This window comes from Buteo buteo, chromosome 13, assembly GCF_964188355.1.
Source record: "Buteo buteo chromosome 13, bButBut1.hap1.1, whole genome shotgun sequence".
NCBI classification, from domain to species: domain Eukaryota; kingdom Metazoa; phylum Chordata; class Aves; order Accipitriformes; family Accipitridae; genus Buteo; species Buteo buteo.
In genome coordinates this window covers 38,900,291-38,925,362 of record NC_134183.1, presented here as the reverse complement: position 1 = coordinate 38,925,362, position 25,072 = coordinate 38,900,291, and the positions used below count along the sequence as shown (strand labels likewise).

General features: G+C 55.5%; 1 protein-coding gene across 1 annotated transcript in view; it reads right to left on the bottom strand.

The window, feature by feature from the left end:
- RBPMS2 (RNA binding protein, mRNA processing factor 2) overlaps positions 1–24,328 on the bottom strand; it is a 30,055-nt gene extending 5,727 nt beyond the window's left edge. Inside the window, exons 1-6 of the mRNA XM_075045761.1 lie at positions 23,928–24,328; positions 10,628–10,705; positions 9,964–10,002; positions 9,321–9,383; positions 7,577–7,727; positions 6,755–6,903 (exon numbers count right to left, since the gene is read on the bottom strand). Coding sequence (XP_074901862.1) covers positions 6,755–6,903; positions 7,577–7,727; positions 9,321–9,383; positions 9,964–10,002; positions 10,628–10,705; positions 23,928–23,987 — 540 coding nt within the window. The 5' untranslated portion in view covers positions 23,988–24,328. The remainder of the gene's footprint in view (positions 1–6,754; positions 6,904–7,576; positions 7,728–9,320; positions 9,384–9,963; positions 10,003–10,627; positions 10,706–23,927) is intronic.
- Positions 24,329–25,072: the final 744 nt, after the last annotated feature.

Below are 25,072 nucleotides of genomic sequence, written 5' to 3'. Positions count from 1 at the left end.
GTAGGGACAAGACGGACACTGCCAGCCAACTGCAGCCAGCCTCATGCTGCTGCGTTCAACATCTGTCCCAGAAAAAAGCTGGAGAAATTTGTGCCTCTGCCTGCCACCTTCCAGAGGCCAGGTGAAACATCCAGAAGCAAACAGCCCCTCCCTTGCTGCAGCACAAGACCAGTGCTACCTAAAAATCACAAAGAAAGAATAAATGGGGCAGATAAACACCCCATCAGCACTTCACTCCCCTTTTCAAGTCCTCCACTGTGTCTCCCAGTTACCCTCAGAATTTAAATTTCCTATCTTGCTCACCATCCATATGGAGAGCAATTCCTTCAGCAGGAAAAAAGAGGGGGGGGTAGGGAGGACTGAATACACAGATCCATCCTCAAGCCACCTTTAGCTTGGATGGCCTGCCTTTCCTCCTCAGTTGCTTCTAGGCTTGCTTATCTTTGCTCTGCAGTCAGCCTCAGCATCTTGTGGAGCTCAGAGCTATCCCTACAATGAGAATGGACCCAGCCACCTCCCCAGGTACCAGAAAGGCTCCCTGTGCAGGCAGGGACAAAGCACTCCATTGTGCTCCTGGGAGCTGGTAAGACCCCAACCAGCATGTCCAAGAGCTGCATCTAGTTACCAGCTGCTGACGTGCAGAGTGGCATCTTCAACTGCACTGCTGAGACAGCCTCACCTCAACAAGCCACAAACTTCACGGTCACCACTTCCCCCAGACTGCGGGTCACTGGGTGCAAGCCTTGGGCAGACTACACTGGCGGCTGGCAAGAGCTGCTCTGCTCCAGCTGCTGGGAACACGACTCAGGGCAGGCAAGGACAGCCTGCAAAGGTGCACCCAGAAGGCACTAACATCATCCATTAGTGCTCTCTGGACACAAGCTTCCAGCCTCAGCAGCAGGCACTTCACCCAAGCCACCCGCTTCCAGGGTCCTTCAGGGGGCTGGGTTGAGGAGACGAGCATCCAAACACCTGCATGCTGTGTAAGACACAAGCAGCTCAGCCCACCACCAAGAAAACCTAGCTGAAGTTGAATCAAGCACACATATCTCCCCAAGCAGCTATGGTGAGGAAGAGCTGGAAGATCAGCACATCGTCTCACACCACATTGAGGAGCATGCACAACACGACAGACGCTGATCCATCCTGTTGCTTAGAAGGAGTTTTTTTAACAGGCATCCATCCAATGCCCCCTGGGCCTGGAGGCAGCTTATGCTACAGCTCGTGGAGATATACCCACCTCACAGACCACAGCAAACAAGCATTTCTCCTTTTCCCAGAACAGAAACAAATTGTGCTGCTTTCCTTTGGGTTGAGCTAACCAGGGAGAGCCAGTGCTGACCACAGGTAAGTCACTTCTGATGGTGTCTCAGTCCAGTTCACTCAAGTGTGATTTAGCAAGAATGGCTGCTCAGCAGGTACCTGGAGGAGCCAAGAACATCTCCTGCCTGCTTTTCACTGGCTAGGAGGAAACAGCTGGCTTGGGGAGAGCTTGCTCAGGGCTGCTCAGCCAGCACTAAGTTACTGGAGGTTAAGATGACACCATAACCATGGAGGTCTTGAAGAGTGCTTCATACCTCCAGGAAGGATGGAGATTGCCCTGAAAAAATAATCCTGGAAAGTCCTACACAACAGCCCCAACAAACAGGCAACAAGTTATTAGGCACAGAAAATCCATCGCTGTCTCCAGCCTCCCAGCCCAGGGAAGGTCTATCAGAGCTTAGCTGCCACAAGACAAAGTTCAGGAGATTTTGCAGATGGGACCATGCAGTGAGTCCAAAGGCAGGATCCCTGTTGTCCAGCAGATCCACTGTACTGGTCATTGCTTGGTTCTCCAGGGCTCAGCCAGGCTGGTGGCACCCAGGCTGTCACATGCCCACCAAACAGCAGCATCCCAACAGAAGGCAGTACTCAAAGAGGAGCACAGCACCTGAGCCCACCCTAGCAGATCTTCCCCACATTCCCAGTTCTCTAGGGTCAGCACCAGATCACAGCCACTGGGATCTGCCTCATGTCCATCCACAACAGCAGCCACCACTCAGGAGATCCAACTTGCTCTGAGCCAGCCCAGGCACCAAACAAGAGGGAAAGGGGTTTTTTCTGAATACTGACCTCTCCTTCCATCAATGGGCTCTGCCTTAACTCAGTGCTGGGAAGCCTCAGGGTCCCACTGGGCTCTTGCACCACCACCACCACATAGCCATGATCCAGGACTGCTCCTTCCACCCACCACTCGCTTGGACAGGTCCCAGCTTCAGAGGCCCACCTCCACCATCTCCTCAAAGCCTCCAGACAAAGCTGCTGCCAGCAGCAGCAACATGGATGCTCTGAGGGCAGCTTGGGCAGCCCACCCCCAAAGGGATTGGCATCTGTGAGCTTTTGGCCCATGACCTGCTCCCTGCCTTGGAAGCATCTACCACAGACAGTCTCCTGGGCTCTGGGTACCCAACACATCAGCCTAGTCTCCTACAAGCACCATGTGGTAACCACCACCAGCCTCACTCATGTTCTTATGAAACAATCCTGCATCCAGCCCCTGCTTTCCAGGGCAAGTCCTGCCCCTCAGGGGTGCTGCCACAGCTGAAAGCATCCCTTTGCAGAAGAGCTCCAGGAGCATTGAGAGCCCCTGGTGTCTCCTACTGCCCACTCAAAGCCCAGCTTAGAGGTGCTCCAAAACAAGTAGTTTCACATTAGAGACGCAATGCAGCCCAACTCCATCACACAGGCAATAGATGAAACTGTTCACCAGGTCCAAGCGGAACAGGACAAGCTGTATCACTGTCTCTATGCTTGTGGCAAGCTCTCCCCATCTTCCCAGGGGACCAACTCTGCACATCTTTGCACCTCACAGTCTTCCAAGGGCAAGGGCAGACCTGGGCCCCCATCTTTCATGACTGTTTTCCCCAGCATCACTTCCACAAAGAGGAAAAAAGTCTACCCAGCGCCACTGCAAGGAGAAGTGAGCCAGGACTCTGGTTCCTTCAGTTAGAGCTGACCACAGCAACCATCCTCCCTGCCAACCAGTCCCAAGCCAGGCCACCTTCCCTCTTGCCAAGCTCCCAGTTTCCTACGCCGCTCCCATCTCTCCCAGGCTGCTGATTCCCTTCGTTATGGCTCACAAGACCTGTGTCCTGCCTGTGATTTCAGGCTGCAAGAGAGAAGCTAAGCTCCAGGTAGGAACTTGCTCCATTTCCAGTAACTGGAGAGGAAAGAGGTGAGATTAGACCCATGATTAAGGGCAGGGTCTGTCCCGGTATGCAATTCTGGAACAAAGTGACCGGCAAGTGCTGTTGTCTAACGTGCCCGCTAGAATTTAGTCGTGTGCTATCACTATCACGTCACTCACCTCCCCCACCGTGTGCCAGGAGTGAGGTCAAGGTGTATTTCTGGTTGCCCTCGAAGGGTCATGGTTGGGGAGAAACCAGGTTTCTTTCACACCAAGTGGCAGGGTTGTCTCTGCCCCTGGCTCAACCGGGCTGCTCCCCTCCCACCGGCAGGACCGGGCTGAGCCTGGCTCAGCTGGGGGGAGTTGATGTAAGATGGTGCCATGCTGTGTGCGCCATGTCATGTGCTGCCAAGTTGGAGATGTGGGTTAGAAAGAAGGCCTGGTATCTCATTCCCCAGGCTCTGGTGGGTGGGTAGCGTGAGGCCCATGCACTGGGTTGCCAAGGAGATACGGGCTACAGAGATGGGCAGAAGCTTGCAAATCCCATGGTGCACCTTGGAGGAGAGATGGTTACCTTACCAGTCTTTCCAGACGTGGCTGCCATCATGCTTAACACTTCTAGGAATGGAGCTGTAGTACAGCCACTCCACTAGCTGCAATAAGGCATCACTAGGGTGTCCCATCTCCAGGGACAGCTCTGAGCTTCAGGGCTAGCCTGCGCTGGCATCATGGCTGGAGTTCACTAGGGACATCAAAGGAGGGATTTGAGAGAGGGTGGGAGGGAAGGCAGATGGGACAATCTTAAAGTCAGTGGAGTCCCCACAGGTAGAGGCTCTTCGCAGTGCAGGGTCAGGCCACAGTCACGTCTACAGCAGCCTGATGCCTGCCAGGAGCATCACCATGGCACAGCAGCTCAGCAGTGCCAGGAGCAGCAGCCATCAGTCTCGTCTGCGAGCAGCTTACCGACAGCTCCCAGTGCGCGAGCTGAGGCCGGGCCAGCCTCACGCCATCTCCTGCCCCTCGTCACTCCTGCCAGCCCTCTGGGCAGCTCTTCAGGAGGTTGCATAGGTGCATCGCAGAGGGCAGCCACCTCCTCTCCTGCTCGCTACCAGACTTGAACACAGAGCTGCGAGAGGATGAGCACTTCAAGTTTACACCTTTTGCGACAAGCTCTCAGTTTAGCTACAGCCTCCAACTTCATGCCTGCTTCAAGACTGATTGCTACAGAGCTACTACAGCTCTGGCCATCCCCATGAACGTCCTCCGACCAACACCAGTCTCAGAAGGAAGAACTGCAGCTGTCCTGGAGAACAACCCATCTGCCCACCACCCTGCCAGCAAGCCAAACCAGCCCCTGCCAGTGAGTGCAGAGGGCTCAGCACGCCAAGACTGAGGTTACAGCTTTTGGCCCAGTTTGTGAGCAAAAGTCATCTCACTGACTTGCTCCACCCTGCCTTGGCTCTGCAAGGGAGAGGGCTCCAGCCTAGAGACCAGGCAGCTCAGAGCTGCCAGCCTGAGTAATGTTTAACCCCATAAAACTTTATTGGTAACATATACTGCGCCAGAATGTCTCCCTGCGAGGTCACCGCTGGCTCAAGCACAACGCAGCAAGGAGCTGCTCAGCCCGCCCAGCTGGTCTTCAGAAGATAGCTGGGTGCAGCCATGGCCATGGGCCTGGAGGGGCTACACTGGCTCCCTAAGGCTTAGGGGTACATCACCACTTAGGGACTTCCTTGGGTAGGGAGTTCTACCGATGCAGGGAGCTCCCTGGAGACTCAGGGTCATTCTTCAGGCCAAAATACCTCTTTGAAAGCTAGCAGCTTGCCAACTGGAGGGCAGGAACTAAGACTAAGAGGGAAAAGATCTGGCTGAAGGCCTCCTTGATACCCTCCACTTCTGGAGAGCAGAGTTTTTCTCCCCCACCACAAAGCTTTGGTGTCTAACCCTTACGCTCAGGGTCCCCACACAGTCTCTGATGACCATCCTTGAATGGTTTCACCTCCCTCAATCACCTCAGCCAGGCCAGAGGGGTTTTTCTTTGGTCCTCCCTGCCAGGGGCAATTCAACCAGCAACAGCCCTTGGCTCCATCACCCTACACACAAGGGGTAGGGAAAGGAAGACATCTGCTCTTCTGGGCTACCCAGGAGCAGAGCATGCTCCTGTAGAGTTGTGGGCACCATTAGTAACTTTTGGAGAACACCAGCAAGCACAACCCTCCCAGTGAAGGACCAGCCTGGCTCTGGAGGCCCTTGGAAGAATGAGCCAGTGCCTGGTCCTCACATACTTCTTGCCTACCCCACAGGAGCTTCAGCCCAACACTAGCTCATCAGTAGAAGGGCAAAAGCAGCAGAGGCCTGCAGGCGTGAGGGGCAGGACAGACAAGCCTAGACAGGCCAGGAGCCTGCATCCCCTCCATTGCCTCCATATTGCATTTGGGAAACAAGCTTGGGTTGAAGCTGGGCAGTTAGAGTCAAGATGCTTGCAGGAAGCAAGAAGATGCCAAAGGGCCAGCTGAGCTGATCATCAGCCAGGTGGATGAGGTGAGGGGACTCAGCTTTTCTTCCTCTCAATTTAAGCAGGGAAGAGTGGAGCTAAACACCCTGCTTGGCAGGGCAGAGAGCAGAGGTTAAGCCCCAATGCTTTGAGGTCTAAGCCCAGAGTCCCACTGCCCTAGTCCCCCATGGCACTACTACAGGAGCAGAGACCAAAGCAGGCAGAGCACAGCTGGCTGGTAACACCAAGCAGGGCAGGGGCTCCAACCTGGAATTAGGACACTACTTCTGTTTTGGCTTTCTCTTTGCCTTTCCATGGTTTCAGGGACTTCATGCTCAGCAGGGGTGTTGGTCTCAGTACATTAAAGCATTCCAGTTTCAGACCAGTACAGGCATCCCTACACCTCCAGCTCTCAGCAAGCATACCCTGGGACACCGGGCAGCTAGCTGCACCACCACCAGCATTTCCAGAGGCTCATACAGAGTCACTCTCTCTAGCCTGCACCCAGGGTGGCTAACACCACTGCCCCATCAGGGTTCCTCACTGCGGCAAGGCTCTGATCGCTCGTCTCCTGCAGGACATCCTCCTCCAGCTTCAGAAGTATTTGAGTCGCTTGGCCCAAGGGGGTCGCAGCTGAGCCCCTCAGCTTCAGCACTGAGCTAAGCCTGTTGCCTTTGCTCTGACTTCAAGGAGGACATTTCATAGCTATTTTACTTGCTGGCAGGTAGCGTTTCCTCACAGTAGTCCCACAACACTGCTCTCTGGCCACAGGGACCAGCAAAGCCAGACACAAGTCAAGCCCTGACTTTCTCCCATCTGCTTGCCTCTTGCAGGGGAGGAAGCTGGAGCTGCAGGGTCAGAAATCATCTTCCAGCTCTGACTGCTCTCAGCCACATAGACCTCTCCCCTGCGGTCTGCATGGGGCTGAGCCTCCCCCCCACCAAATACACTTCAGCCAGGAGGAGGCTTTGCCCAGGAGCCAAGGTGCAGAGGCCGGGGTTAAACCAGCCAAGCAGAGACCCACAGGAGCAAGCACCAGGGCAGGGGAGAGAGGAGAGCCCAGTTCCTGGCACAGGACATGGGGAGTGACTCACCTGAGCGTGAAGAGCAGCGGCCGCCGCAGCGGCTGCCGGGTACGTGAAGGCGGCATGGGGGATGGCAGGGGTTAGCTCCGTGGTGTACAGTGGGTAAGGAGCCCACGCTTCTGGGGACGCTGGAATAAGAGCCGCTCCAGTCAGGTCATCTAGACAGGAGGAGACAAGGTGACAGCATCTCAGTTGCTGGCCCCAACAGCCTCTTTCAGGGACAGGCTCTGGATTTCCAACCCCAAACTAAAGCTTTACACTGCCATCTCAGCGAGGTATGAAATACAGCACCCCTGCAGCATCTCTGTGATCAGCTGCTCCTCTGGCCTCCCAGCCTTGCCAAGAGAGGCAGGAACATGCTCCATCACTGCTCAGTGCCCCACACAGGCTTTGAGCAGGCTGGTTCACACACACAGCACAGGGCTGGTGCCACAGGATGGCAGGACAGAAAGACAGGGCGCTCAGCACCACGTTTCAAGCTGCCCAACAAGCCTCAGCAGGGCTGCTCACCCTACCAGGCTACACTGAGGATGCATGGCACAGGACTCAACCTTTCTGTTTCACACCCAGGGATGGTTTAGAGGACTTAAAGTATCACTTGAACTACCAAAGCCAACTCTGCTCTCCCAACACTTCTAGTGTTGGCCAGAAGCTTTACCAGATGCCTGTTATTATTCTGCAACCCTAACATGCTGGCCTTCCTGCACCAGGCAGATTTCAACAAGAGCATACAGGGGTATGGTTTCCTTTCTGCCCTCACAGCATTCCCAGGGTTAGGCATCTCCCAGGTTGGACCAGCCATGACCTCAGAGTTCCTCCCATCATACTCACAGGGGTCCCGTGCAATGAAGTGTGCGCCCAAGGCAGGGTGGATATTGGTGGGGTTTGGCGTGGCCATCAGCTTGCTCTTGGCCATCTTTGTGTTGGCTTTAGCAAACTCTAACCGCAAGGTCTGGGGGTTCTCCGGGTCAAAGCGGATACCCTGCCACAGAAAAAAAGCACAGGAATCTGAGGTGATGTTTCCAGTCCAAGCACAGGCTGTGTCTGTTCATGAAGCAACCAGGGAAACAAAGCCATCATGCTGCAGTCACATGCTCAGATTTTTGTCACCTCACTGCAACACTCAAGCTCCCACATGCTTGTATTTCTATGTTTAGCTGGCTTAGGACCACTGCTTCCAACATGAGGGACACAGTTTTGCTCCTTATGTGCAGTTCACCAACCAGCATAGCAGTGATGGCTACCAACACTGGACAGGAAAGATCTGTCTGCTGGAGCTGGGATAACCCCATCTACACTGGAGCTCCTATCTATACTGTGGTGCTGCTACATCTACTGCCAGCCTGGGCAGAGACACTAGTACATGCCCCGGTGCCCAAGGCAAGGTCTACAGCAGAGCAGAACCAGATCAGCACGTCTTGCTGCCTAGATCCCACTAAATTCTGCAGGCCCACATGGGATGGAGATCATTTTGGGTATGCCTGCCATGTTGACCATCCTCCAGTCTTTTTTTGAGCTGCAGCAGTTTGGAAGTGCCATGAATGTGCTAAAGAGCCTGTACCAGATAGCTTTGACCCTGCCTCATGCCCTGCCATAGAAACAGCAACACAGGAAGGCTGGTTTCCTTCCTTCCTGAAGGAAGTACCTTCTGGCTGCAGAGGTCCTGGACAAGGACCTGCTCTGCTGAACTGCCACACACTTTTCATCAAGGCATTTGGTAAGTGAGGCTTTAACAAGGCCACTAGCACCAAGCAAGCCCCATGGCCACATGACAGACCAGCTTTACAATGAGCCTGCTTCACTACCCACATACCCTGATGAGCTCAGCCTAAAACCTCAAAGCTGATGCTAAATGCAAGTTGACCTCCACATGCCTCATTAAAACATTACAGTGCATCATCTGGGTATCACCATATGCCTGTAAATGCCTGGGAACCACCTATGCCCCCAACACCTCTTCTTATCTGTTTGCAAAGGGTTGGGTCCCCAGAGAAGACCTGCCAGCTTCAGGTACTCCAAGTCAAGCTAGGATGAGCTCCTACCTCAGTGCAGACAGCAGGAGGAAAAGCTCCTCAAAGAGTAGCTCTGGCTATACATCAACACACATAGGTAATCCACACTCATTTGAACAAGGTGGGGGTGTCTCAGTCCACAACTGTTCCCCATAAAGGGGGGGAGCACTTAATGGATAAGGAACAGGATTCACAGCCTGGTTCCTGTTATCAGAGACCAACTGTTGAGTAAGGAGGTACATGCTAACTCGAGAAAGAAGTAGCCATTCTTTCCCCACACTGAGAAGCCCTGGAGCAGTCCTCCAGTGGTCAGAAGCCACACCTACACCAAGTGTGGTATAGTTTGCATCCATTTGCTCAGGCTGATGTCAGCCTTAAAAAAGCTCACCTGCTTCCCTGGTGGGATGCTGCAGGACCATTTAGCTTCCATACTCAAGGGCACAGCTGTGACACCCTGACCCTTCTTACACTACAGACAAGCCAAGCAACACTAGCCCACAGCTCCAGGTCTAGCTACAGCAGGGCATACGGCCCCCAGCACTTCCAGCACACCAGGTACTCACGTTCAAGGCGTTCTTTGCTGCTTCAGCACCAGCCCGGCTGTCAAAGGTCACAAAACCAACTGGCTAAAAGAAATAATGCTGATTTCAGTTTAGAAGCCTCTTCCAGCTTCTCAGACTACCCTGCCACCCCCTCTGCCCCAGACAGCTTACAGCAAGCAGGAGAGACCATCTAAAGCTGCAGAGGGCCTTCAAGCAGAGCTTGAAGCATCTTGGGTCATCAGCCCAAGATTCCTGCTCTGTGTCTGCTCCCATCACACCAAAATGCTTTGGCATTCCTACACATGGGGGCACTGCTCGCCCTGGTAGCCACCAGCAAAGGTACCCCTTGCCCACAAGGGGAACTACTGCCTTGATTAGGATGGGACTGGGGAAGGTTTCTGGCAGCTCTGGGTTTGAGGCTCAAGCATCAGGTCTCACCCACCACATGTAGCTCTGGGCAGCAATAGAGGATATGGAGCCATTCAGCACATGCTGGGAGCTTGGGGTCACCAGAACAGCACAGGTAAGCAGAACCCAGCTGTATACATGGTATGGAACACAGTCAATACTTTACATAGTGAAGTGGCATCTGTCCCCCTCCCCTCCCAGCATGTCTGGTTTTCTAGCAAAAGCCAAAAATGCCCAAGCTGGAAGAAGGAGGTACCTGCTTTGAAGTCAGCTTGATCAGTGACCCTTCATAACCCTGCAGAAGGGAAGAAAGCAAGTCAGTGTCAGGTTCCTGAAGGAGCCAAGCTACAACTGAGACATGACGTGACAGCTCCAGGAGTTCCTGTAGCACCAAACACTTCATAAGGCAGACTTTGCCACCAGAGTAGGTATGTTAACACTTCTCCTTCCCACCAAAAGAGAAGGCTGATATTAGACTAAGGGCAGAGCAGGTATCTTAGCTAGTCCATTCTGGCCCTTTGGGAAGAAAACCCATTTTCTAGCTCTTCATCAAGCTACCAAGATGAGCACCCTGCCTGGCTAGTGCCTAGAGAGCACAAAGCACCCTGTTCTAGAAGAGTGCAAACAAGGGAACCTCACTTCCAAGGACAGCGTATGTGGTGATCTAGTGAAGGATGGACAGTCAGGGGATCAGGACACATCCTCAAGGAAGGTCTTGTCCAGTTGGGCAGCAGGGCTGACCAAGCAGCTTTCATTGAGCTTGGAGACAGCAGGATTTCAACAACAGGCTCCAGGGGAGGTTACCCAGCTGAGCACAAGCCATGGGATACCATGCTGATCTCTGACAGAGGTCTTTGCTGCCAGGTTGGCCACAAAACAGCATCTTTCCCATCAAAGACCAAATTTGAAGACCTTCTTACCTTGAATGGTCGGAAGAGTAGGTAGAGCTCTCTGGGCTTGATATCCACAGGAAGGCCACTGACAAACAGTGTCCGTACCTAGAAGAGAGGTCAACGAGGTCTACTAAAAGGAGATGCTTATTACCAAAGTGGGAGTACAGAGCACAGTTCAGAAGCTAGGTACAATAAAAGTAAGACACCTTGCACCAAAGGTGGCCTTGCAGGCACTAATCCTTCCCTACATTAGAGGAGTGTTGTCCAGGATAAAATACACCCAGTCCTCTCCTCCCTGCCACAAAGTATTTAGACCTTTACAAAAATTCAGCCTCTAGCAGAATAGTCTGGGTTGATTAGGGCATGAACACCAGCTCCACAGTCTGACTGGACCTTGATGACTAAAACTTGAAAAGACTGCTAGAAGACCATACACTGCCAAAAGCACTAACACAGAGTGTGACATGTATCAAAGATCCATCAGAGACCAGTACAAACCCCAGTTGTCTCTCTAGCTCTTTCTACAGATCATACACTAGGTCTCCTTTCCTTGACGTACCCTGGCACTTCAGTCACTGATTCAAAGACAGCCCTCAATTTTGAAAAATACCTCACTGCTACACTCACATCTTTTGACTTCTGCAACAGCCCCAGAATATTATTGGGAAGACGACTTTTGGGTCTGTCCCAGCTCCTTCACCAACACACATCAGACCCTTCAGAAGTCACTCCCAAACCAGCTCTTACAGCATTTGTTCTGCTGTGCCCAGCTGTGCTGCACCAAGTCCATGTAGGCTGCTGCTCTTTCCAAGTTGTAGAAGTCGGGTACCAAGTCCAAATGCACTCGGCAGGTATAAGCAAAAATACAGTACGAGAGGAAGATTTCAATAGATAGTCTGTTGGAATTATCTATAACAGTTCACATGAATAGCCAGGAAGAAGAAACAGTGTTGAAGGTTCATGGCCTGGGAGAACTCTGCTCAACAGTCAGACCATCATGGCCACCTTCTCCTTGCAACTGGGAGACATTGGGCAACAGCCTATTTCCATAGGAAGCAGCATGATGAAGCTGCCAAGACTTCTTGTAAATCAGCACAGACCCAGAAAGGGAAGTTATGCACAACAGAGGTCACCAAGACACTAGTCATCATTAACAAGGACCAGGAGACCACAAGCACAGCTCAGCCAGCACTGACAGCTAGGCAAGGGAATTCAGAGGACTATGGGAATGAGACAGAGCTCCACGTTCCTTGCTTTTCATTGCATGGGGATGCCACCCACCAAGCCGGTCCCAAACAAGCCTTGAGAAGCTCACAGGACAGCACTGATGCCCAAATGCTCAGAATGGCAAACTGTTCCAGAAGCTTTTGAGCTGCAAAACATGCAGCAGGACCAGAAGCCCTAAGCCAGAGCCCATCTCCTGGCCTGTTTCCAAGTCTGGAGTGACCCCATTACATTTGCAGGGCAGAAGCACTCTGCTCCCACATTTTAGTTTTTGCTCAGTCATTTCTCATTCCCCAAAGTGGGTTGTATCTGACACCTCGTTAAGCCTCTTCTGCCACCAAAGCGAGCAGCACACACTTGCTCTGCTCCTGGGCTAGAGACAGCAGCCACCTGAAAACAGAGGCATGCAGCACAGCCTCTGCACCCTGTAACTCTTTGGGAGCAGTCAGATTCAGACTCCTCCAAGCAGGGAAGTTTCTTCTCTTTACAGGAGAAAACACACACCTCCTTGAGCTCCTGTGCCCAAGACAGTCCTGCTAGGGCAGATACCCTTCACATCAACTCGGGGGGGGCAGCTTAAGCCCTCCAGGATGGACAGTGATCATGAAAGCCCTGGGGTCCTCTGGCCCTCTTGCTCTCCATGCATGCTGAGGCCAAGCACTGCCACCACCTGGTAAATACCCCAGTGGGTGCTACCACCCCCCATTAGTGTGCAGAGCCCTTCTCCAGCCTGGCATATCTCAAGACTGCTGCGGAATGCAACCACTAAGCATCCTTCCCTCCAACACTGGCATCCTTCCCATGCCCTCCCCTGGCCCCTCAGTATGGATGGCCCTACCGTACACCCCAGCTTTTGCTTTGCCCCGTCTAAGGAAGCACGATGCTATCTGGAGCACTCCAGAAACACTTTCTATGCCCGGGCTCAAGCCTACAGTCTCCCCACCCAGCCCAGGCCCTCATTTGATGTTTTGATGCATCACTCCAGGACCACCTCATGCCCAGACAGAGTGGGCAACAGCAGTATCTCTCAGCTTGCTGGCTGCGTTGAAGACTTTGGCACTTGTGCTTCAGTGTGAGCTACATGGAGTGCCTACAGCGCATTCCCAGAAGACACGTGGCCATTTCTTGCAGGGGAGGACTGCGCAGAGTGTGGTGGCACACATGTGCCTCAGCCATGTGAAAGCACCATCCCTTTTCAATATTTCAGGATCTGAGTGTGCTCAGACCCCAGAATGGATGTTTCTTCCAAGCAGATAGAAATCTGCATCCCTGTTGGGTCTCTAAATGGTCCCGTGATGTGTCGCTCTGTAAGTCCTTGCGACAGGCGTGACAGAATGGAAGATGCACGGTTGCTCAGGGAAGGGGAAGTCAGCTACTCAGAGCCCTTACAACAGCCGGAACAGAGCAACGCAAGTGCCTCGGAAAGCTCTTTGTCAGAAGTAACAAGCTCCTAATGCCAGCCCCATAAGTTGCTGCCAAGGACAGGAGCAAGAGACCTTCTCTCCCAGGCCAAAAGCTTCCCTTGGCCTCCAGGTCCAGTCTGTCACCATACACAGCATCGGAAAGGGGATCCCAGCCAATCCACAGCACCCGCCAAGGGCTGGCATAGCCCCAAAGAAAGCCTGGGAAATCCCAAATGCCACCAGCTAACATCTTCAAACAAGGCTGCCCCAAGGGTCTCAAGACAGACTGAGGAAGGTCCCTGTTCAGAAGAGCTTGTTAAAAGAAATGAGACCAAGTGGTTGGTTTTCCGAGATCTCTGCAATTCAGCATATCCCTAAGTGATCTAGAAAAGCATAGGGGGAAAGTGAGACCAAGTTATTCAGGGAAGGGAGGGTGAGGCTGTTAAGGAGAGACCCAAGCAATACATTTGAAGGACAGTGAGGTAAGCCAGAGGGAGACCACTTCTGAGATCAGGTGTAAACACGGAAAGCAAAGGAGATCTGGGTTGTCCCACAGGAGAAAAGCAGGAGGCAACTTGCCAGCCTGAGCATCTCATGCACTGTGGGCAGCCCTGGTCCAGCCTCCTGCCCCTGCTCCCAAAAAGAGCAAACTGTAGATGAGGGCAACAGGATCTGGACAAGCATCTTCCAGTGGATTAACCAAACTGGGAATCTCAGTCACCCCTTTGCAGTCCAAGTCCTGCAGGCTTTGAGAGGCCACTAGGACCACCTGGGGCAGATGAATCCAGGCTTCCAGCCCTTGCACTCAACAGGCCAAGACAGGGTGGGCTTCTCCTTAAATATATTTGCCCTGCTTCAACTCCCTGCCACCAAACACCAGATCCATGTAGATATTCAGCCTCTCCACAGAGCAGCTGGCAAAGTCACAGAACAAAAAAAAATCCATCCAGAGCTAGATCAAGAACTGCCTGGGCCAAACTGCATGTTCAGCAGGAGCTTGGAGAAGATACAGCAGAAGCAGATCTCCAGGAATACCTTGTTCTTTTACGCTCACTCTTAGACTCTGCTACCAGCCACTCGAGGTGAGATACCAGGTGAAAGCAACCCCATCTCAACCAGGACAACTGATCTTAACTGGACACACATGTACAGAGAGAAGCAGGGCAGTGGGGCAGGGAGCTGCTCCCACCTAGGAAAGCCCAGCAGGGTCACACTGCTGGAGGCCCTGCAGAAAACACTTTCCTTCCCCATCCCTGCCCCCTCTGGGGATGTCCCCAGTCCAAACACCCAGCAGAGATGGAGGAGAGCCATGGAAAACAGGATTTGTGCCAGGAGGGAACAACACCATCGAGGCCATGTCTTAGAGAGGGAGGATCCCAGCATAGCTTCCTACACAGGAGGGAGGGACAAGGACAAAGCCATTTAGTGATCAAGTCCTCAGTGGCTCTAAAGTAGTCCTGATACAGCTGCATCTCCCAGAAGAGACATACACCCAAGTGTGAGGACAGCCAGGTACTTAGCACCAAGGCTTTAATGAAGCCAAGCAGCAACACCTGCCTCTTCCTACCACAGCTCCAGCACTGCCAGGAGGTCAGCATGGGTCTTACAACATCCACATCTCTTGGCCATGCCTGCTTTTAAATAACAGCTCTTGAAAGGGAGTCCCAAGCAGAGCCAGACACTGCCCTGCAGTCCAGCAGGGGTCAAGTTATGTCAGAAATCTTAGATGCAAAGATGTAAGTACCCACCTCCAGCAAGGCTACTCTGGTAGGTCTCCAGCACTGGGCTTTTGTTAAGAGACTGCTCCAAATCCTGCTAGAAGCCAGCGAGGCTGACCCTCCCTTTCTGCAAGATCAGCCCTTTAGCTGCATTACCCACAGCCCTGCTTTTGCACAGCTGTGGCCACTCCAGCCCCCCAAAATTGGCTGGCTCCTGGGGCCACGATCCCAGCACTTGGAGCACACAAGCCTTTACCACCAGTGGTTAGGAGACATCCAAGGACACCTACAGTAGGAACATGCCCTAGTGCCACATCCACACCGTGCCACTGAACATTCCCCCTCTTCGGGAAGCCACCCCCAGCTACATGCCATTATTTTCCCCTGAAGACAAGCCATTTCCCACTCATTCACACCAATATGTCCACCAAGCCCTCCTCCTATGCCACCAGCAGAAGGGAGCCCCATGCCATCCTGCTGGGGACAGGGACAAGCTCTGCCACAGCATCCCAAAAGCAGTCCCCACTCCAGGCAGCCACCCTGAGGTCCCAAGCAGCTCAGGCACACAGGCTACAGCTCTTCCCATGGGAGAGCATCCCAGTGGGTGCCTCTCAGGCACCCAGGGCCACCAAGAGAGCCACAGAGGGGATACAGAACCCTGGCCCTGGCCACTTCAACGCAGCTAGGGACACTTGACTCGAGGCTGCTGGAATGCGGTGAGGCTGCTGGCTGCCGGGGGAACCAGGACTTATAAGGCACAGCAACAAAATGCAGGGAGGCAAGCTTGCAAAACAGGGCTGCAGGGAGGAAAATGCTTCAGAGCCCAGCCACGGGGCTTAAAAACGTGACAGCACCTTCACCTCACTGCCCCACATGGGATGTGGGGCTGCAGGGTTCCTGCCACTGCACTGAGTTGACCCAGCCCTGGGCAGTTTTGCTTCTCAGCACATCAAACTCCCAGGAAACACAAGGGAAGGGAAAACTGGGGGAGAAAGATGGCTGGCCTGTGCTAGGGACAGCTCAGCGAGAAAGCAGGGCAGCCTCAACACCATGGAGCATGCATCCCAAGGGGAAGGGGCTTGCTAACAGGCTCCTTCACCACTCCGTGCCTCAGTCTCCCACCACCACCAGCAGGGCTCAACAGCAGAGAGGCTGCAAGAGCCAGCTGCCTGCTTGCAATTCCAGCACTGGCAGAGCTCCGATGTCCTCAAGCAGCTCACTGGGCTGGCAGGCAGGGTAGTACTGAGCCCCAGTGCAGGATCAGACCAGGAGCTGCTCCAGCCAGGAAGCCCCAAGCAGCCACAGCCACAGGACATCCCCCCCACCCCACACCAGAAAGATGTTCACCCACCCCCAGAGGGGAGAGGCAGCCTTGAACCTCCCCCAGCACTTGAAGCAAGAAGGGCTTCAGGCATTTCCCTCCGAAATTAGCCTTTTGCACAAAAGGCACCCAAGGACCAACATCCTGCTCTCCCAGAGGGGAGGAAGGCAGCCTGACCACAAGCAAGCCCAAGTGCACAAGAATTTGTCCCCAAGGCTGGGGTGTTTCACACGTGACACTGCTTACAGCGGGGTCAGCCCCTCTCCGACATTGCTCATCCCCCATGTCAGGCAGGGGATGTCGACGGGGCTCAGCCACCCCTGCGGTCAGGGCAGGAAGACATTCAAGCAAGGGGGAAGCAGGGAGAGGCACCCGGGGGAGCCGATAAGTCCAAGCACAACGGGGCAGCACCCAAGAATAGTCTGTGGCCTCGGCAGAGGAAGCACCACTGCTGCAGCTCTGCAATGGAGACTCCCCCCTGCTCCCCGCTACCAAGTCCTGTCCCCTCTGTCTCTGCAGGATCTCATGGAAAGGATGGCACCCAGGGGTGCTTGGGCCACAGCAGGGGTTCAAAGCTGTTGAAACATTTGGGGAGGCCAGACCCATAACTCCCAAGAGATTACTGTCCCAACAGGGCAGTTCCCCAGCTCAGGGAGATGATGGTTGAGCATCCTCAGGATGCCGTCGCAGCCTTCCACCTTGCCAAGAGGTCTGCTAAGCTAGAGGAGACATGCCCAAGTATCAGAGCCAACATGCTGAAGGACACCCACATCCATGCTTGTACTACCCAGCCCACTGCATTAAGCACCTCGCTACAGACACCCGGCAGCACATCTGGCACCCTCTGATGTTTTGGGACCTACAGACACCTTTCACCATCAGCTGGAGCCATGGACCTTACCCAGGGGACAGCTCTCACACAGGGTAAACCTGCTGCAGACCAGGTCCTCCTGCCCATACCCAGGCATTTGTTCTCCTGGCAGGAGACACAGAGGTGAGACGAGTTCCTGCCATTCTCTGCCCTGAGCAGAAGACATTGGTCTGGATGCAGGACCCTCACAAGGTACCTTCTCACCTCAGTTCCTTAAGCAAGCACATCTGTCTGCTTCACCCTGCCACAAGGCAATTCCTGTGCACTTTTCAGTCCTATGCCTCCTTTGCCCACAGAGCCAGGACACATCCAGAGAAGCACATGAATCTCTCCTCAAATCAGCCTGATTCAGGGCAGCACACTAGTGGCCACGCCACAGCCCCATGGAGCATGCCTGGTATCTCCATGGCCCAACAGCAAGCAAGTCTTCCACAAAACCCAAGTGATAGCAAGCTCAAAGTTTGCAGCAGCTCTCCACTGTTGACAGTGGTTATTGGAGTGTCACCCCAATCACAAGGAGACATTTGGGGACACTAGTAGGATGACAAGCACCTACAGGACTAAGATGCCATCGCATCAGTCCAGGTCTTGGCAAAACAGGGCCACTAGACAGTGGGGAGGGGCTGTACTACCCAAAAATGGACCAGAAATGCCAACCCTAACCACCACCACGCCCTGATCTCCCTCTGCACCACAAGGCACTCTCCCCACAAGACCTCAGGCAGGCACCCAGCCCATACGACCCAGAGGGCAAGGCAGAGTTAAGACCACCAGCCCAGAAGGAGAGCCTGGGGAGCAGGGCAGAGCACAAAGCAAGAATGGATACCACATACAGCCCAAGCTTTAAGGCCCCACTAGAAACAGGTCACATCCCAGCCAGCTCCCCACCAGCATCCTACTGCAGGCAGGGAAACCCTGGGATGCAAAGTTTCCTTCCCTCCTCCAGTACCTCCCAGAGGAGCTGGGTGGTCTCTCCAAGTCCGTAGCTTGCTCTGCACTTCAAACCACTGCTATAGGTGACACAGGGGAGTCACACTTCCAGACAGACACTGGCCTCCTGCCCTTGAAAGCAAATGGGAGGGACACACATCCCCAAGCCAAGAGCTTCTTACACACAGCCGTGTACCAAGACCCAACCCCACACTAATGCAAGAACCTATCACCACGTCCTTTGCAGCACAGGAGGGGATATACCATCTCAAACTAGGAGGTGCAACATTTCCATAGCCTCTTCTGGGCTATGCAGCAGGGCTGGAGATCCTCCGCATGGGTGAGACCGCCCTACTGGGTCCTTGGGTTTCCAGCAACCACCTGCGTCCAGGTAAGCTTGGGCTCAGTGATCAGGGAGAGCTATGTGCAAGGCCAGCACATGCAGTCCCATGCAACTGTCCTCTAGAGAAACCCACCCCAGCAGCCACCGGGCCATCTGGAGGCAGGATCTCTATGCTCAGCCACCCTGCCCTACCACTGGACTACAACTGGCCAGGTGGGCTTGAGGCAGTTCCTTCCCATAGGGCACACAGCAGAGGTCAACTTCTTGTCCCTGTCCACAGGGCTAGGTGCAGAAGATGACGTTCACTAGATGGAGAGGCAGAGTGAGCCTCAGCACCATCCTTGCTCCCATCTCCAAGCAAGAGCCAGTGGGTGGGCCCTGGGGCCAAAGAAAGCCTCACCACCCCAGACACACCAAGAAGAGCCCAGACCTTGCATAAGCCTCTAGCTCCACACTCATCAGCCACCATCCAAAGCATCACAACACCCCTCTCCGCTGGGGCTGAACTGAGGAGGACAGCAGGTCCTGGGACAGGCAGCCTCTCAACCATGACATGACCATGTGGTGCAGTGGTCAAAGTGTCCTTGCCAAGCTTGCAGCATCCACTTCTGCCATGCCAAGGGCAGGGTCACCTGGCACGCATCTCCTCACAGTGTTAGTACCACCACCTGCCCCAGGGTCCTTCCTCATCAGACACACTGAGCTGACTTGGGATTACAGCACACAAGTCTTTTAAAGCACAAATGAATTCTTTCTACTTACAGCCTCTGCCACACAAGCTGTCCTCACGCAATGGTGGCTGTTGCTGCAGAAGGTACTTTCCTGCTCCAGGGATGGCCTGTGATGTACAGGCATCCCTGGGAACACACTTCTGAGACTGCTCACCTCCAGATCTGAGAAGGCTACTAGGTCCCAGCTAGTGCCTGGTACTCCTGGAGAGAAGGTGCTGAGCACTGTAGGTGAGGTGCTGACCACCTCGCTTCCACACTCATGCCCTGGTGAGGCTTCAAGCTAAAGCCTTCACTTCAGGCACTCAAAGGTCCAGGACAGGCAGAAGCATTGCTCCATGATCCAAGTAGCGAAGTCTTCATGACTTGGCATGGCCAAGACCAGCAAGCCTAAAGGATCTTTTGGCCCCAGAAACCTTCCGTACTGGTTCCAGCAAGAGTCATACTTGACTTCCCACAGTGCCAGTTCCTCTAGCAGAGACATGAGGACAGACAGCAAAGCCTGAACCACTCTCAGCTACCCTTCAGACACCTCCAAGGGCATTCTTCCCACTTTGGTGAGGGGAAAGCAGAGTCCCTTGCTAGCAAGGGAGCCTTTGGGTTTGGCCCTTCATAACTTACACAGGCACCACCAGAAACCCCTTTACTTTGAGGCCAAGTAGGGAAAGCTCTGCTCAGCAACTCCTCAGATTAGCCAAGGAGGAAGACTCATTTCTGAAGCTGGGTCTCATTTACTAGACCAGCTACACGGCCAGGTAGCAGGCGAAAGAACAGTTACCCCATCTTGGGGACTAGTTGGGATATTGATGTTCAAAGCAGCTTACTCATGCCTAAGAAACTTAGATTTGAAAGAGCAAGAAAGGAGAAGGAAGCTCCTTTACAGGGTATTTACAGAGGCACCAGGACATGAGGAGATAACAGGGAGATTCCCACATCCCTCCCCCAGTAAGAGCAACTCATTGATAGACCATGAGGAGGTCTGGGAACACACCAGTTCCCAGAACCTCTGCATGCATGGTGACTTCAGGGTATTTGCTCAGCCAACAATCTGTCACTAACAGAAAGCTGCATCTAACATTGAAGGGACTTTTATGATGCATGAAAACAGCTCTGAAGCACCATCCTGGTTCAGCCAGACCAAGTACAAAAAGATTAGCAAGTGGTGACCGTAACTACTACACCCTCAAGTTCTTTGTAGCAAAGAGCAGCATCACAGAGTCATTTGACTTCAGAAATTATTTTAACCTTATTTGTTTCAAGTCAGAGCGCTAGAATCCACACATGCAAGAGGTATCTAGGTCCACTCAAGCAGAGATTACAGAAATCAAGAGATGCCTGGCACCAGTCCATGAAGTGCTACAGACATCCAGCACATAACACAGGCTGCTCACCAGTGGCATTCCTGGCTCGTTCTGGCAGCCTCCGCATGCAACAGCTAAGAAAGGCCAGGGACAAAGTACTCGCTACCAAGGAGGCTGCAGGGCAGCTTAGAGCTTTCTGCCTCCCCTAACAGGGCATTTTCTAACTCTTAACAGGTAACATCACAGCCTTGCCGTGGACCAACAGGGAAGATGATCCTCTCCTAGCAGAGCTTAGCCAGGTAGCTTCTCCTGGTCCTCACCTGGGCTCTGCCCACCCAGGACAACCTCATGTTTGATGCTTTCCATGTTCAGCAGTCCACAGTGTCCAAGCTCTACCATGACAGCAGCAGCCACCACCCATGGGGCTGCATGCAGGCCCTTGAGACTGGCCAAGGGAAGGGAAGGGGCCAAGAGGACACATGGGATATCCATAGACTTCAGCCACCTGCTTTGGACATCTAGGCAGCCAGCTCCAGATTCCCCCCGCTCCCCATGGACCTACAACTTTCCAGTGACCGCCTGGGAGAGCAAGGATGAACTTCCAGAGTAGAAGCTACACTTCTGCATCAGACACCCAAGACAGCAGGGTAAACGCATGGGGTCCTCGTTGCAATACGGCCACAAACACAACACACAGTGTCCATGGTAAGCAAGTAAGCTCCTCCAGCTGCCAGAAGAATTTCTGCCTGCAACCAGGGCGCACAGCACCTAGGCAGCTGCCTGTCTTGCACTACCCCTCCGTAGCACCGGGACATATGCTGTCACACAGATTGGCGGCTGCCTGGAAAACTAAACAGAAGATAGCAGCAAGTGGGGAGGGATCGAGTTTGGGGAGGTGTCTGGTGAGGAACAGCAGGGACTGACATTAGGCCCTGTTTGTTTAACATTCCCCGTTAACGACCTCAAGAGGAGCGAGAGAGGCATTCCTGTCCTCCGCATGTCACCGGGCAGGAAGCGGCTGCGAGATCCAGGGGCTTGCAGATAAGATAAAGGGAAAGGCTGAATTCGGGAGCTTCTCCACATTGTATCTGGGGCACACGGCACCCTTCTGCAAATGCTCAGGGAGACAGCGAAGGAGGCTTGTGGGGGGGGGGGGAATGGAGGACTGTCCGCAGTGCCAGGATCTGGCGGCGTTATCCACACAGCGTGGGAAGATATTCCACAGCACACCCTCCCGCGTACGTTGAGACTGAAGGATTCCACTTCACACTAAACATATTTATTGCTCTCTACCAAGGGGAGCTCTGGGCAAGAATTTGGGTGGGATGTGGGATTAAGCCCCCCAGCCCACGCCAGGACCCTGAACACAAGGTGAGTCTTTGTGCCACCATTAGCTTCTGCTGCTGTGAGGAATGACTTCTGGTCAGCCAAGAGGACGTACAGGAAAAACAAGCGTTCAGAGGGCTCCCACAGGCTAAGTGGCCATCAGACCCCAGCCAGCAGCTCATCACCCACAGCATTATTCGTGATGGATCCTGGCAGAGAGAGGGCTTTCCAACAGCAACCCCACCAGGGATGGGTACACACACACGCACCCCCCCCAGTCCCAGCCCACCACCTCCCAAGCATCCTCAACCACCTCCAGGGTGGTCAGTCCTTTGCTGCACCCCTGGGTACAGGGTGACAAACGCACCCAGCGAGGCTGCAGACCATACAGCAGGGTGGACCGGACCACCCCCCTCCCTGCACACACCTGGAGGCGACATGTAGAGCAGGGGCCACTTCTGTTCAAACCCTGCCCTGTTCCCCAGGGATGCAATCTTTAACTTGGTTTTCCAGCCACCAAGCGTCACTCTGGGGAGGACCACCCTCCCCAAAGGGGCTAGCATTTCCAGGCTCCTGAAATGCAATAGCTTCCAGCTCCCACTTCACCAAACCACTACCCAGCAGCAGGGAACAGGCCAGCTCTGTCCCAGCACTAAAAGCTCACCAGGCCACCACCCATGAGGCACCAGCCCAGCCAGAGCAACACCACTGGGATGCACCAAGCAGCATCAACCTCAGGGAGCTTTGCAGGCCAGTGAATAATTGGATCAAGGAGCCGCATTGAGTCTTTTGCGCACGCGTGCGCAGCCCGTGAAACCCCCTGGTACCGAGCCTCCCCGCACCGGAGAAGCGGCGCAGGGCCCCAGGTACTCTGTCTCTCTACCCACCCACACCAGTGCCACCCAGTGAGGCTGGGACATGTCACCAGCAGCATCACATCTACGTCCCATTGCATCACCTAAGCCCTGTTCCGCGCAGGGAAGAGAAGCACTACGACCACTGCCTGCCAATCCATTCCACCCCATTACCCGGGTCCCCCCATGCCAGAGTTGAAGACCAGTGGGTGCAACAGCCCCAAGACAGCTGGTGCATGGGGACCGTCCGGCCCCGGTGGGTGGTGGAGCAAGCCAGGCGCCATGTTGCGGCGGCGCGAGCGCACGGCGCGCTGGAGGAGAGCAAGGGAGGGGGCAGAGCACCTCCCCGGTCCCGAGGGCCAGGCGCAGAGGACTGCAGCAAAACGCTACCGAGGCCGGGCGTTTTCCAGCGCCCTCTCCAAGATGGAGGGCAGCTGGCGACCCACTGCACCAACGCCTGCTCGAGGGGTGCGATGAGAAAGGCGCCGTGCTAGCAGTGATGCTACCGCGCAGCCAGTGGCTCCGACAGCCGGAGGGCAAACATGCAGGGCTGCAAGCTCAGCTTCGGCATGTGGCTACAGACAAGTGACCCTCGCAAGCCTTCCCAGCGCAGAGTCCGGCAGCATCGAGGCTCTGGCTCGCAACGATCATCCAGGGGAAGGGGACTGCTGGCAGGGCAGCTCACAGCCCTCCAGCCCCAACCAGGCTGCTGGCACACGGGGAAGGAGGGCAAGGTCTCCACCACCGCGGTCCAAACGCGTTCCGAGCAGCCCACACAGGCAGAGCGGTGCCTGGACGCAGGAGCTTGACGCCCTCCAGGCGCAGGGACAGGACACCGTGCCCATGGGCACCGGCTAGGCTGGGAGGGAGCAGGGACCTACCGGTCCCCTGCCCCACGGGGCTACAGGGACACTGGGCTGACGAAGGGGCTCCCAGCCAGCAGCCGGGGCTCACCCTGCCCGCTCCCCCTCCCCGGGATGACCCGCGGGGCTCCAGCCCCGAGACCCGCACCCAGCGCCCTGCCTGCGGTGCTCCAGCCCCGGCATCCCGACGCCTCCGTACTCCAGCTCCCACGGCCTGGCCTCGGTTCTCCAGCCCGCTGCGGCCCCGGCATCCCGTCTCCGGTCCCCCGACGACCCGCGGGTCCGGCCCCAACCCCGCGTCCCCGGTGCCCCGACGCCCCCGTGCCGCATCCCCACCGCCCCAGCCCCGCTTCCCCGACGCCGCCGCGCTCCACGCCCCGTTCCCCGAAGCTCCGGCTACTCCAGCAGCCCCACCGTCCCCCGGTCCCCCAGCCCGGTAACCCACCTCCTCCTCGACGTTGCCGCCGCCGTTGGTGTGCTCGGTGTCCTTGTTGAGGTTGCTCATGGTGGGGTACCGGGGTAAGGGGAAGGAGGGGGGGGAAAGGGAACGGATGGGACGGGGAGGGGGGTGGTGGTGGCGGCGGCGGCGGCTACTCCGGAGCTCCGCGGGGCCGGGAGCGAGGTGCCGGTGCGCGGGGGGGAAGGAGGGGGCGGTGCGGGGCGGTGCTGCCCTCCCGGTTCTCACATGCGGCGTCCCGGGACGGAGCCGCTATTAAAGACGGGGCCGGGTGGAGCGGAGCGGAGCCTAACGAGCCGCAGCTGCGGGGCCGACCCAGCCCCAGCCCCAGCCCCAGCCCCCGCCGCCGTTCCCGGTGCCGCCGCCGCCGCCGCGCACCGAGCAGCGGGGCCGGGACCCGCCCGCCCCCGCCCCGTCTGCCCGGGGCCGCCCCCGGGCCGCCCGCCGCCAATCCCGGCCCGGCCCGCCCCCCCACCGCCTCGGGGGGGTGCGGGGCTTTTTTTTTTTGTTGTTGTTGTTGGGCTCGAGTTATGTTAATTTCCCCCCACCACCACCCCTCCTTTCCACGAAAAAAAACTTTTCTCAACTTTGCTGAACTTTCGGGCTTCGACTTTCTTAAAGGGCCAGCCGGCCTCTCCGTCCGCAGCGGGGCCGGGCTGCTCCCTCCCGGGCATCCCCGGGGCTGGGGGGGGAGACCCCGCGGGGGTCCGAGCGCCCCGGGACTGCAGCCCCCACAGCCCCGGGACGGGAACGTAACCCCCCGATGAAAGCCCTGAGCCCCAGGAACAGCAGCCCCAGGATCTCAGGACATGAGTCCCGTAACCCCGGGACAGTGGCCCCACATCCCCTGGGACAGTGGCCCTACGAGCCTGGGACGGTAGCCCTGAGACCCCAGGAGAGCAGCCCCAAATCCCCCCCAACTGCAGCCCCCGGTTCCCTGGGGACAGCAGCCCAATTCCTCCTCTGCCAGAGCAGCCCCACGTCCCCGCAGGTGCCAGGGGCACAGCCCTGCTCTCAGGCCTGGCAGGAGGAGCAGAGTTGAGGCATGTCCATCTTCTTCCCCTTCTCCCTGCCCGCACCGATGCCTAACCAGCCTCATCTAGCAAAGCAGGCGAGGAGGTTGGCATGGGTTG